Below are 14,518 nucleotides of genomic sequence, written 5' to 3' on the forward strand. Positions count from 1 at the left end.
AATGGGCTAACTTAAAAAATGCATCCAAAATCCAGGACCCATTACTCCCATGGGACTGAAATTTGGCAAAGTTGTGGCTGCTTCAGTGCCACCACACCTTCTGACTACACTTCCCAGAAATCTGTAGGTTGTGTGGTGCAAGGGAAGCAAAGTGGCAGGTATTTCCACAGGACAGCTGAGGAGGGGGAGGAGTCACAGGTTGTCTAGTATACATTAATTTCTATCTTGATCTATAGTTCAAAACCATTTTTCCTAACAGATGTTTGCCAAAAAAAAAATGCCTTCTGTTTTTTATATCTGCTATTTAATAGGGACATCTTAAGGGCCAATACTACCTTTAGGAAATGCTGTTCATCTCAATGGGAGTGAATCCTTCTGAGAGGCTTGCTCAGAGATAATCTTAAAGGTGTAGAACATTTCAAAAACACAGTATATACTTATTCAAACTCTCTCTCCTTACTCCCTTAATAAGGATGCTTGCAGCCACAACTGCCTTTGGAAAAAGACTCACTCATATAACAGTTAGTCTCACTCTTCTTGACTTCTTCCCCTTGAGCCTGTCTGAATCCAGGTGTTCTTCTTCTTCTTGGCCATAATCCTCCCCCAGCCCAAACCCATTTGAAGCATCTCAAAGGTGCAACTTCCAGCTTTTAGTCTTCTTAAACTGCCTCTTACTATAGACTAACCAATTTCTTTTCCTTTGTTTTCTTTTTCCACTAGCCATTGCCCTCAGCTCACCACTACTTTTCTCCTTTCTTTCCCATGTGTGTGTCTGTCTTTGTCAAGTGAAGTCCCTTGAACCAAGAGGTCCACAGCATTTTTATACCTTACTCAAACTCTAAGTTTTGTTTCTTCCATTTCTATTCTTTGCAATAACCTCCTTCTGAAAATTCCCTATTTTGAATTCCTTGAAAGCTCCACACTGTCTTCCTGCAAACCCCTTATCACTATAATTTGTTTAGTTTTATTTCATCCTCTTCACCTTTATAAAGTAGGATCCCGTTTCCTCTACCTCTGCCTCCTTCGGGTTACAGACCTGTGTAATCAGATTCTTAGCACCCAGGTTAATTTTGTTATTTTTCACTACAAACCCCTACCAGTGTGCATCAGATTTATCTGTTCCCCAGCTGTACTGTAAAAGTCTGGGTACACATTATATTGATAATGTGGGAGTTATGCAGTGCAGCTCTTCCCTTATTCCCTTGGTCATCTGTGTTGGGTTGGGAAAATGCATACTAGCTTCTAGGAAAAGCAACACTATGAGGTAGTAAAATGCTACAGTCTCTTTCCTATGAGGAAACAAGAGGTGCTATAGATCTTCACATGCCACCAGCATAACATAGGAAGGGAGACACATATCACCCAAATTTTATCAAAAGAAGATAAGCTGAAGAACAGCTATGCTCAGTTGGGGTTTGGGTAAACATTTTAAGACACTATAAGACTACAGGAATCTCCTCCCAAAGACAACCAAATGCAGATATGGACTGTACTCTTGAAACATCTCAGTTCTTGGAGAAATTGAGCCAATCTATTTCATATATGCATACGCATGTAGCGTGTTTTTAAGCTTTAACAATAACCTCAATTCATCAAATTTGGAACTGGAAGTATGGAAGGCTAACTCTTTCTCTATACATTACAATTCTAGTGAATATTTTTGTCTCTACAATAACTGTCCTGGAAATAAAGTTGCAAATTTTCTACATGATGTAAAACAGGGAAAGTTTAAGGTAGTCCCTGTCAGGGAAAAGCATAAAAATAATTCTTTACATAATCTATAGTTTGTTTGAGAATATCAATATCACTACAACACTAGGATGAAAAAAAATACTTTAATGTTCATGGTACTGCAGAATAATAGAAGCTGAAATTCAAGTACATTTGGAAAAACTGTTCTGGAACATAATGAAGTGAAAGAAAGTATAGCTAGAATAGAAATATCCAGTTGTCACACAACTGTAAATTATCTATTCAGGTTCCCAATACATCCAAAATTATCTGTACTATCTATATAATAAAACTTATAATAAATTATATTTATACATTTTTTAAAATTATATAAAAGTACATGAATGGTTATTTGTATTATTTATATATAAAGCCTATAATACATTTTTTATTTTTCAGTGAAGTCAAAATTAAGTACACAGAAAGAGTCAAGACTGGAGTTACAGGGAACCAAATCTGGTTGCAAATTAATGAACCAACACCAAATGATAAGGGAAAATATATATTGGAGCTCTTTGATGGTAAAACTACACACACAAAAATGGTGGATCTTTCTGGAAAAGGTAAATGACTAAATTTTAATTAGGGATTTGCAGTGCATAACATTCCAGAAATATTCATGGTATTTCAAATGTATATTATGTTCCAAACACCAAAAAGTGCTTCCTACTGCGGGGGATTTCTTTCCAGGAGGCTTTCATTGCCAGATCAACATAATTCAGAAAAAAAGGAACTTTCTGATGTTCACCACAATGTTCTGTTACTAAAATTACATATTTTGTGCTACCTGCTAATGCCATTCACAAATTAGTGCAGAAATTGAAAAACCTATGGCTCTTGGTGACAGCATCTCTTACCCTTCCAGGTATATGATTTTATAATAACTTCCAGCTACTTAGAATGAAAGAACTGAGAAGCTAGCTAGGGTCTTCACAATTTAAGTTTTGAACTGTAAGATATATCTCAGTTGCAGCTGATCCACAAATGACTATTCCAAGTCCAAGCAGAACTACTGAGTTTGTGGCTGAGAAACTAAGATGCTATTTTTAATGAGATGATAAACATCTGTATGCAAGCATATTTAGTCAACTGATTAAAAATATGTGCAGATTTATTGTTTTAGATTCACCCCACTTAACATAACTGAAACAGAGCTACAGTATTGATAGCAGTCTTACCTTAGAACACTAATGCTATTAGTTTGTACTTAACAATTACATTAAGGACACTTCCTTAGATGTTTCCCACAAGGATTAGTCCCACAAATTCCTTTAAGACTGATTATGCATATTCATATATATATAGAATATGTGAATGAAAGAGACAAAGAGGTCTGTGCCTCACATACTACATCATCTTCATTGTTTTGATCATCTCTGTGTACCAGTTCAATTTACAAACTCAGCACTTATGTACTGTGCAATCAAGTGGCTTAAATTGTGCTTCCAGTACATGAAACATATCTTGCAGATCAATCCTCTGCATATTTGCTCAGGAATAAGTCCTAGTCCTAAGTCCTAGTGTTCAGTGACATGTGCTTATTGGAATGCGGCTTGTAAACCGTAACATTAATGTCCATCCTTGAGTTTAACCATAACATTAATGTCTGTCCTTGAGTTTAACCAGTGTCCAATGGAGCATTTATTTCTTCTTGTTAAAGAAAAAATAAATTCTGAGAGTTTCCTCATATAGTTCTGCTTGATTTTTAGTGGTCCCTAATGCCAAACATCTATTGTTAATTTTTTTTTTTTTTAATCAGCATTAGGAGAGTACCACTGTCCTAAAACTCTTTAGAATACGCTGCAGTGTATGACAGACTTTGCTATATGTAGTTGATAAGACAATTAATATAGGAACAGTTTTGTACTGGATAACATAATTTGAATTTCACTTGTATAGCTTGAGTTCCTCAATGTTCCAACATAATTCAAATCCACAAAAAGCTAAATAAAGTAATAGCATAAATTGATTTCATAAAGTCTATTAATATAACCCTTTTCTTCTTTTATTAAGCATTTGATGACGCCTTTGCTGATTTCCAGAGATTAAAGTAAGTATACAGTTTAAGTAAAATAACAGAAGTTCCGCTGTTATAATTAGGCCTACCATATCTGGACTGCAAAACTTTGACAATGTAGAGTTTTCCACATCTCTATTTTCATCTAGCAGTTACTCAAATGACTGCAATCTAGATCTAAATTTACTTACTATTAGTTTAACTATCAGTTTGTGAAACTTTGTTCTAATGGTGGATCACTTTCAATATTTTTGGAATTTGAACACTGCCTGCTTTAAATGAAGTACAATGGACAGGTTCAAAGCACAGTGGGGAATTACTCTCTCCCTTTTACCAAATAGTAGTTCAGCTACTAATTGCTACTGAGCAGTTAATTGAAGGGAAATCTATATCCAGACATGATGGAGGGATGAGTTTGCCCTACTGCAATCCAGAGTATGACAAAAGATCTATCTTTATTCAGCTATTATCACTATATACTCAGAAGAGGAAAGTCTTGTGCTTTGTTTATTGAAAGTAGTTTCAGCATTATTTTGAAGGCTGATCCAGAAATACCATAGAAAAAATACATTAACAAAGTGAGATATTATGCTGCATTATTTTCTTCAGCTGTTTAAAGAGTTGCACAGAGTACAGCTTTTCCATCACTGTGCCTTACTATAAAACTGAGTTTTCTTTCTGCCTTTCTCAATTACAGAACAGCTGCTGTTGCAGACAAAAGTAAGCAAACTCTCTTTTCATTTGGTGCCTGCATTGCCAGTAGGATGGAATGCTTCCTATTTATTTCTAGTGATGGGGTTTTTCATAAGAGTTTTTTCATAAGAGCTTTTTTTTTTTGGTAATATTTATTATTTTAATCAGTCCACTCAAATATTTACAAATATACAAGTTGACTCATAGAAGGGCAGGGAGTAGATAGGTAATGCAAACAGGCTTGAAATAATCCAAGCATCCTTCCCCTCCAAATAATGGCTATAGTGCAATATTGTTTAGTGTCAATTAACTTCAAGAAGCTCAAACTTCGGGGGTTTTTTTCCCCTGATCAACAGTTTGCATTTGTTGCTAACCTTGAATGTCTATTACAAGCTATTATTTCTGGCCACGCCATGAAATAACATGTGATTCATAACAGCACTTTTATCACAGTTATTACGTTTAGACGGGGAGGGTGTGTGTATGCTGAAAGAAATTCTAATTCATGCCACTTAAGGAATTGTCAGTCCTGCCCTTCCCCAAAGTTTTCAAGGCAGGTTTGCAATAAAGATTACAATACAAAATAGAACTATGTATTGCAATGAACAGTAAATTGCACATCACAAAATGGTAAACTCTTGTCAAATCTTCTCCTCTCCAATCTATTGTAATATGTAGTTATTTAAACACATGCTGTGCATGCAAAAAATTCTAGTTCAGTTAGAGTTATCTCAAGTAGAATAGGAAAGACTCAAGAAGAATCGCTGCAAGGCACTGCAAACCAAAGGTAGACAATTTGCTGTCCTCCAGTTTTGGACCATAATTCCTACAATATTTGCCTTTGGCCTTTCTAATTTGGGCTAATGGAAATTAGTCCAAAACTTCTGGAAGGCACTGAGTTGACTACCTATAGTAAGCTGGAGAGGCCAATGGTCTGTATCAGGATAATGTAGCTGACCCATGATATGGAATAGAGTTTGGAAAATATGTAACATTATGACAAAAGATCATAAAGTACTGTTTATAATTTTTTGAAAGGGATATGGAGAAAACTGCAGTTATTCTGAATAGCCTTTACTTATATATGGAGCGAGAGATCTATGATCCTCCAGAACTCCCTACAACTCTGAGCATCCCTTATCATAAGCTCTGCTGGTTGGGGATGCCTGGAATTACAGTTCAACACCTGAAATTTCATAGGTTCCCCACCTGATTCGTAGCATTGCAGCTGTTATATTTAGTTTAGATCAGAACATTTATTATTTTAGGCTATTTACATAAATTACTAATGTTTCTATCATCCATTACTTGTGCCAGTAGCTGGTATCAGATATTAACAATGTAACATTCATGGTAAATTTCATTTCAGGCAGAATAGGGCAAAAATACTAGGAACCATTATCAGATTGTATGTAGCACTGGCAACTTGCAGAAAAATAAGATCTTCTTCTATTCTGCCAGACAGAACAACCATTACGGGGAAAATAAAATAATGGACACAAATTAGTTTGCAAGAAAAATTACATTTTTATTTTTATTTATTTTGCAGATCGTGCTCGGGTACTTGGAGGTCTGCCAGATGTTGTCACTATTCAGGAAGGCAAGGTATAAAATAACCACTTGAAATATTTAAAAGAAGTAATTCTGCAGCTTTCTTAATTCTCAGAGAAGAGCAAGCTCCCAATTTTCCCAAGGCCCTGATAAAGAAATAGATCTCCTATTCATCTTTGGCACAGAGAATTTAATTTCAGTTAGCTAGGCAGCAAGCTTCATGTATTTAGGGCACTTTTACCTCTTAAACAGAATATGAAAGAGTGAAGAGGGAGGGAGGGACTCAAGATTCAGATCATAATCCAGCAGAGGGCTGTCTACTAACCTTGCTGATTTCCAGAGATCTTCGCTGTATTGGATTTTGGTACAACATTAATGAATTATTTTCCATGGATGCTTCATGAAAAATTATGTGCTAGCACAAGATACGGCACAACATCACAGGGAGTCCTCATTTAGAGACTTCAATGGGTTCTGGTGAAATGCAAACGTGACAGCAAGAGAGAGAGGCACTGCAAAGATTGCTGGTTGCTGCTGTTTCATTCAGATAAAGTTCTGTGTACAGTGTCCCATGCCTGACCCTTTCCACTTTTGTCACCCTGCAGAGTGGAGATACTGCTGAAGCAAACTATATTGTCCTGAGCTGCTTTTCTCTGCAGCAGCGTGCTTCCCTAAAAAGTGCTAACTACAAGTTAACAAGCTCAGCTCTGTGACTTTAATTAGTTGATTAGAAGCCTCTAGAAAGCTGCAGCTGTTGCCTGAAATTGACCAGAGCTTAATAAGTTTCACACTGAGGCCTTTTGTTGTCATGAATGGGGGCACTGGCAGCAAAATTACTTTTTCATTGCCATTGTAATTGTGAAGGGTTGCTCTCTGAGGCAGTCACTAAGCAAGGACTACCTGTAATCTAAACTTTCTTCTCTCAGTCAGCCAGTAATATAAATCTTCATAAATGATTTTTAAAATATTAGTTAATTTCTGCTTTTCCATTAATGAATGGTGTTCAAGGCACAGGTCTTCAGATGTTCTTTAAAAGAAACAAACAAAAAAGCAATGAAATATTAGATTGAGATCAAGAAGAACAGACATGTAATCCTTCTAGCTTTGTTCTTTTTTTTTTGTATTAATAACTCTTCCTGCATAAAGGAGTGGGTGTAATTAAAAATGCTCGATTTAAACTCAATTTAAACTACTTTAAACTCCTTTGGGGTTTAAAACCGTATCTGCTTACAAGACTTTAAGCTTCCCATGCATACCTTCCCAATCTAGTTTACACTGTTAAACTTACAATTAACTAATAAAAAATCAGAAACTGGAACAGAATGGGGAGGAATTTATATATTGTTCTCCAGCGTAGCCATTATGCTATTAATATTTCAGAAGAGTTTAGAATATTTCCAATGTTATTTAGATTTTAATCATCACATATGTGAGATTCTGGATAATATATTAATTGAAGTTTCTAACAGCAGTCTTTAACTTTTGGCTTCTTGCTTGGCTCAGAATTATCTTTGGTTTGAAAATTAACCAAGCCATAATATAATATTTGTCACATTTTCTCATGAAACTTTTAAGAATCACATTTGCCAATGTGGTTTGGAAAAATACAGAATTTGAAATGAAAAGTAAACCAATCAAATACAGAGTTGTAATAGAAATGATCATGACCTGGACAAAGTTGTTTTATGCATGTTAATCACTGCTTAGTTTATATTATTTAAACTGAAAGCCTGATTTGCAATCATTTTGTGACCTGTATTGTAAATGTAACTTTCTTTGAACATAAACAAGGGTAGCTGTCTATTAAAGGAATAATTATCCAAGTATTTCCAGTATTTAAATTTATGACAAAACAAGTATGTAGTTTTTGATTATTACAAGGAAGAGAAAATAGTGGAACACAGAAAGGTTGTAGTAATAGCAGTAATGGAAAGGTAGAAGAGGAGTGGGGAGGAGAAGGTAATAGTAGAAGTATAGTAATGGTAGTGTTTATTGAGTACTCTAACTTAAAATCAATTATACCAACGTAAGGCTTGACATATCTCGCTTTGCATGTAATGCGTCTATCTCATATATTGGTTTCACCTTTTGAGTTGCCTTACTGACATAAATGAACATTTGCACGATATTCTAATTTTTCGAGTTTCACCTGTATGTAATCTGGAACTTGTAATAATTATAGATATCCCTTCTGTTTAAATAAGAAAGTTGAAAACAAAGCATAGATATTTAGGATGTTTATTCATTTATAGCTGCTATTTACATCCTTTGTATGTTTCCTGCAGGCACTTAATCTTACTTGCAGTATCTGGGGAAATCCTGTCCCTGAGATTTCATGGCTCAAGAATGAAAAGCTCCTGAAAGCAGATGACAATGTCATCCTGAAATATGAATCAGGAAAACAAGCCTGCTTCACCATCGCGGCTGTCAGTACGATTGATTCGGGCAGATATAGCCTTGTAGTCAAAAACCAATATGGTACAGAGACAAGTGATTTCACCATCAGTGTGTTCATACCTGAGGAAGGGGTTGAAATCCCCCAGCTAGACTATAGTAAAGGAGATAAGAAAAAGAAAGCATGAAGCAAAAAACAAGGACCCATGTTTCTCCCTCCCTTGATAATATGTGTGTAAACTATTTTGCCTGCGCAAGGTTGCATCTGGATTCTTCCATTCATTTCTTTTGAGATATTAAAACTTGACTATATTAGACAAAAGGGGTTGTACATCTCTCCCACCACCACCACCACCACCCTTTCTGACCATTCAAAAGCTTCTTAATTTGTTTTCCCTCTTACCAGCCCTTAATCATAAATGAGGCAAAATCATCAGAGAGTGCATGTGACTACTAATTGGCTATTCTCCTATGTCTAGGTGTTCATGAATAAAAAGTATGCTATATATAAATACACATGGAAATAAAAGAATAACTGGTTTGCTGTAGTGATATTCTACTAATCAGGAATATAGATTTCATTGTACTGGTAATCCACTATCTCTGAATTTACTGTAGCATGGTAGTAGAAAATGAACATTAATTATATTAATACTATGGTCAGCAGAAACTTCAACTCTGGACCCTCGTTATTCACAAATAAATAAACAAAACATATTTCTTTCACCATGTGAGTCTGGGCTTATCTTTTTTATTTGTTCACCGTTGTTTGCCATCCCTTTCATTCAGAGGTTATCATAAGTTTATTTCACTTATGATAACCCCTTTTTCAGCCTTTACCACAGCAATTATAAAAGGAATTCTGATAATTTATTTTCTGTTAACTTCTGGCTACTTTGGTTTCTACTATAAATCTACTTAAGCATTCCACTGATTTTAAGCTTATTAATATTTCTAAGTGGAACAGAAGACACTCTTAGTTTTGGCTATTCTTGTCAACAGACAAGAATGCAACAATTACTCATCCTTTACTGAGGGAAAAAAGGAACTTATCTGATTATCTATTCCTCTGAGTAAAATGACTGAAGATTGCTGCATTTTCACTGCCAGTGGCTGCAAAAATGCAACAAATTTTTCTTCTTCTCTAGAAGAAAACTTAAGATTTTCTGATTCTGTTACAAAAATTGGACCATCACTAGAATGTAGTAAAGAAAACTATTTGCTGTATTCTAGCAGTCATTTGGATTTTTGTAGGCCAGAAAATGTCTTTCTATATATGTGTACAGGTAGTCTTCACTTACCAATGGTAACTGGGACAGAGAACTCCATTGCTAAGTGACATGGTCATAAGGCATGATGTCATGTGACCACACTGACTTATGAAGACAGTTCTGGCAGTCCCGGTTTCCATTGTTAGGTGAATCCTGCTTGATCACAGCTTCCTGTGGTCATGTGATTGCCATTTACATGTAAATTTATTATGTACATATATGAGAGTGTGAATTGTGGTGAATGTTCTATCTCAATTCCTGAATGTTCATGTGTGTATCTGCATTCATATGCAAATGTGAAGATGTAACTCTCAACTGAATAAAACCTCTGAGCTGTTATGCATCCCTGCATAAAGGGGACCCTATGATCTGAATCCCATTACTATATTATTTGCTAAACAGAAGTGCAAGGCCTTAAGTATTGGTTAAGTAAATAGAAGCACCTTCCTCTTCAATCCAAATTACTAAGGTTTTTATTATTTGCTTGCTTATTTTTGTACTCTATTCTAACTGGGATATTTATTGGCACAATAAGTGTTAGCTAAATCACTTTAGTGAGAATTTTTTGGTGGTGCAAAATTTAAAGAATGCAGTGAAGAAGTGGCCTTCCCTCACTTTGGTCCCCTCCAGAGGATTCAGGCTGCCAGAGTCAAGAGCACAAGTTGTTCTTGACTGGAGTTGGAAGGAATATTTAGGTTATAGTCTAGACTGGGGGTTGAACAAACATCCCAGAAAAAAAGTAAAAACAAAGTAAAAAAGTAAAAATGCCCCCTGCCCGCAACTCTGGTACTGTTGCCAAAAAAACAAAACAAAACCCCAAACCCTATAGGGATGGGTCCATGAACTTACCAGACCTCAAGTTCAACTCAACAGAGAAGTTACTTCAAAAGTATTTATTGGAAACTATTAAGTGAAAGGTACTTTTAAATAGGTCTGACAAATTTGTGAATATTGGTTGTTTCAAGTTCTCTCCCATTAACCCTTGGCGTTCAGGAAATACATTATTACCATTAAAAAGAGTTACATGTTGAACATGCTTGTAAAAAAAACCAAAACAACAATAAAAAACAGATAGCACCTCTAATTCAGCCATAAACTCCACAGCTGTAGGCCCCAAGCAGATTGCACTACAGAGCTCTTCCCCTGCTCTCTGCAATACATCCAACCCCATCCAACTACAAGCTCTTGTTCTTCCTTTTCCATAGTAGGCTATCTTAGCTGTTGGTCATTCAACCCCCACTTCTTACTCTACGACTGCTTTCAGCTGAAGTTATGAAAGGCTGGCTTTATGAATGGCAGTGTGCAGGGGAAGGGAAAGCCTGGAACTGGGAGATAAAGCACCCAGTAATGTGAAAACAATCTGTCCTTAAGTTCTGCAGAACCCCTAGCTTCAACAGCAACACATTCCTTGCTAGCCAAACCACAGTTGAACTTGAGCTGGAAATAAATGGGCTCAGCTGTTCAATGCCAGTGATAGACTGGCATTGGCTGCACCACCAAAACCTTGTGTGGAAGTGTCTACCATATACTGCCTATGTTCTAGCTGCTTGTTTTTAAAGAAGATACTCTACTTAAAATAATGAACAGCAAGAAATTAGAGGTATTGATACAGAATATGCTCATCTGCATGGACAAGGTATTTGCACAAATGATACCATCAAGTTAGCAGATTTCACCAAAGCATTGGCCTGTCTCAAGTATTATGGCTGTTACATTTTATTGAATGTCAAGTATGTAATAATAGTAAACAAATACTAAAGCAGATATTGTGTACCATGTGGGATTTTCTTTTTTAAACAGTAACTGCTTTGAAACAAAGTGCAGATCTAATCCTCACTCTTTTGAATTCTCCTAAATCAGAAAGTGCAAGTATTAAAATTTCATGAGTTAAAAATAAAATCCTGGAAAATGGCATAAATCATAGCTTTAAATCCAGCTTTGGCATATACGTGCTTTTAATCTGCATTTGGTGTTCAGTCATTGAAGAGGGCCTTTTTTCAAAGATTTCCCTAAATTTATGGCAGCTACAAATTTATACAATAATACGTAAAGTGCTTTACTGGCACTAAACCCAGATCCATAAAAAAGGGACCCACTGCAGCAGTTCAGTGAATCAGTTTAGCTCTTATCTCAGCTGGTATTTTTTTGTGTCCGTATTATATCAATAGACGATGACTGCATCTAAGAGGCTAAATGCTTTATTCATAATGCATGCTTACATTTACTGCAGTATTTGCAATTGGAGTATCTGAAATGACAGGAATCAGAGACTGCCATATCCCCTACCATTCTTTCTTATTTTCAAAACTTTACAATCATATGGACACAAGCAAGAGGTCCCTGATATCGGGGACTCTCTGTCGTTTCAAACTACTGTTTTCTGGCCATCAAAGTGAATACCATCAGGTGAGCAGTGTTTTGGAAACTTTCTAAAAAAGGCTTGAGCAAGCAGTTTTCTTTGAATCATCCCCCTTTTTTTAAGATAGTAATATGAATGGCCTGTTACTCACTGTTTCTGTAAGCAGTTTTGATTTAAAATATTTTGAATCCATGTGAAATAAATGCAATATATGAGTGATAATTTACAACTTACATTACTATAGACTAGGGATCTACAATGAATTGATCACTATAACTGCTGATTGCTATACCTACACACCAATCAGTGAACTACATGCAACTCTCTACTTTCACATTCCTAATCATGAGTCATGTTGATCTTCAGCTATTACATTTAAAATATCCCTGAAACATGTATTGGATTTATCCATCAGTTTAGGATATTGAGATTTTATCACATCAGATGAAGACACTATAACATTGTATTATGCATAGTCTGGAGGAGAAGATGGTGTCTACCAGTATATGAGATTGTTAATTCATATACAGAATATATATTCCGCTAGAACATCTCACTTCACCTAAAGAATAAAGACCAAGTGATGAAATCTCCATCTCAACTTTTTACCAGCCCCTTTGTTTCCCATGGAACTAAATATATTTCACTAGAAACCAAAAAAACAGCATGGTTTAAAACCTTATCTGAATCCATGAATCGAAGGCCTATATGTCACTTGGACATAAGAATAAGTTTACAAGAACTCAGAGAAGCAGTTACTGTATTGACTGATAATCCTGTCAAAATATTGACCATTTGGTTACAAAGAATCAACAAACTTATTCTTATGTCCAAGTGACAATACAGTATCTAGCTGTCTTGTCTTCTACTGTCCTCTGGAATTGCTTTCAATTTTTCTAAGCATCAATCTTCTCCAGTGACTCTTGTCTTCACATCATGTGTCCAAAATATTAAGCTTTAGCTTTGTTATTAGTACCCCCTCCCTCTCAGTAATCAGTTTGGGTTTATTTCATCTGGTATTAAATTATTCATTCTTCTTGTGGTCTAAAGAATTCTCAACAATCTTTTCCAGCAGCAGAGATCAAAGGTAATTTTTAACCAGCTTTCACAGCTATGTTCCAGTTGGGAAAACCAATTTCTATCCATACTTTATATTCCTTAATGTAATCAACTATCTGGAGAAATGCTTAATTCCTCCCTTCTCTTTTGACCTCAACCTTCCCATACCACCCCATTCGTGTGCAACTGGCAATGGGGGGGGGGGGGGGAGAAAGCTCTCCCAGAGCTGACTGTAAGGAGACAGCTATAATATCTGTAGGTTAGGGACAACTCTTCTCTATTTAGCTGATGCCCAATTTAATCAGAAGTACTACGATGGAATGCACAGATCTGACTCTTTGTCAAGATGAGATAAAGTATCTCTGGAGATGAAGCATCTCCTTGAGGCAGGTCGCCCACAATCTAGTACAGTAAACCACAATTTGGATATCAGAGCTTGAAGTCCTTACACATAATGCAATTTTGAAGTATGAGAGAGAATCACAGACCTGTCCTGTAATGTAGCAGGAATGTTAATTTATATGTAATATCTGTAACAATATACCCGGAGCGGAAGGCACGCTGAAACTCATGCCAAGCTCGGTTCCATCTACCAACTCTCCGTAAGTAAGAGATCACGAGTCAAGTGAAGCTTCCTCGAAAAGGAAAGAGGAAGCTCCTCCTACCGGCTGCCGCCACACCCACTAATTAGACATTGTCGCCAGCTCAGAATGCAAGGGTGGGTAGGACGAATAACGTCGCCTTTCCCCCCAGTCACGTGTGACTTACCTCCTCCAGCCCCCACCCGCACTGCCCTGTTGCTGGTTTAGCTTAGCTCAACAGACGGGCGAGAAGGAGGAGGGGGAGGAGCGAGAATTTCCGCAGCGATATCGTGCGTCACCGCTGCTTCCCCCCCCCCCCACCTCGCGAGTTTCGCGCTGCCTGCCTGGCCAGCCCATTCAGTTCATTCAACCGCCGCCACCAACGGTTGCTGGCTGCTGCTCCTCGCCTCTTTCCCGGTTCCACCCGGCTGAGGGGGGGGGGGGAAAAAGGTAAGGAATGAAGAAGTCCTGCTGCCGCTTGGCGGGCACTCAGCCTTGTGAGGTGGCTGGTTAGTTGACCGGGCTCGAGGGGCCGCATCCTTCCTTTTCCGTTCCTCCTCGCCGCTCCGGGTGCTGTCCTGGCGGGCTGTGCTCCATCCTTCATTCCTTTCCCCTCGCTCAGGATGGGCGTCCCCGGTTCTAGCCAGCTAGCCAGCTGCCTCTTGGTCTCTTTCCTCTCCCAGTATTGCTGTGAGCCTGGATAGCTCGCCCAGACGGCCGTGAAGCCCTAATTTAGATGTGTTTGTGCTGCTTCAGTCCTTTGCGTGTATTCTTGCTTGGGAGAAGATGCCAGTGAAGCCATCCCGGCATCTTCCGACCCCCCTCCGCCACCCCAAAGGCCAAACGCTGGTTTTTCAGCCCA

General features: G+C 37.4%; 2 protein-coding genes across 5 annotated transcripts in view; both read left to right on the forward strand.

The window, feature by feature from the left end:
* MYOM1 (myomesin 1) overlaps window positions 1-9,112 on the forward strand; it is a 92,964-nt gene extending 83,852 nt beyond the window's left edge. For all 3 annotated transcript variants that reach the window (XM_088131067.1, XM_088131069.1, XM_088131068.1), the window contains 5 exons: window positions 2,131-2,294; window positions 3,745-3,781; window positions 4,446-4,468; window positions 5,991-6,046; window positions 8,278-9,112. In XM_088131067.1, the coding sequence (XP_087987193.1) occupies window positions 2,131-2,294; window positions 3,745-3,781; window positions 4,446-4,468; window positions 5,991-6,046; window positions 8,278-8,574 (577 nt within the window). In that variant the 3' untranslated portion in view covers window positions 8,575-9,112. The remainder of the gene's footprint in view (window positions 1-2,130; window positions 2,295-3,744; window positions 3,782-4,445; window positions 4,469-5,990; window positions 6,047-8,277) is intronic.
* Window positions 9,113-13,912: 4,800 nt separating this feature from the next.
* Window positions 13,913-14,518, forward strand: part of LPIN2 (lipin 2) — a 41,537-nt gene continuing 40,931 nt past the window's right edge. The window contains exon 1 of one of the 2 annotated variants that reach the window (XM_088131056.1): window positions 13,913-14,106. The gene's annotated coding sequence lies outside the window, so the exon portion shown is untranslated. The remainder of the gene's footprint in view (window positions 14,107-14,518) is intronic. The other variant, XM_007435496.4, reaches the window with a different exon arrangement.

The sequence above is a fragment of the Python bivittatus genome, unplaced genomic scaffold, assembly GCF_059951505.1.
Source record: "Python bivittatus isolate LINGU-HERP-01145 unplaced genomic scaffold, Pbiv_v1 ctg000840_np1212, whole genome shotgun sequence".
NCBI classification, from domain to species: domain Eukaryota; kingdom Metazoa; phylum Chordata; class Lepidosauria; order Squamata; family Pythonidae; genus Python; species Python bivittatus.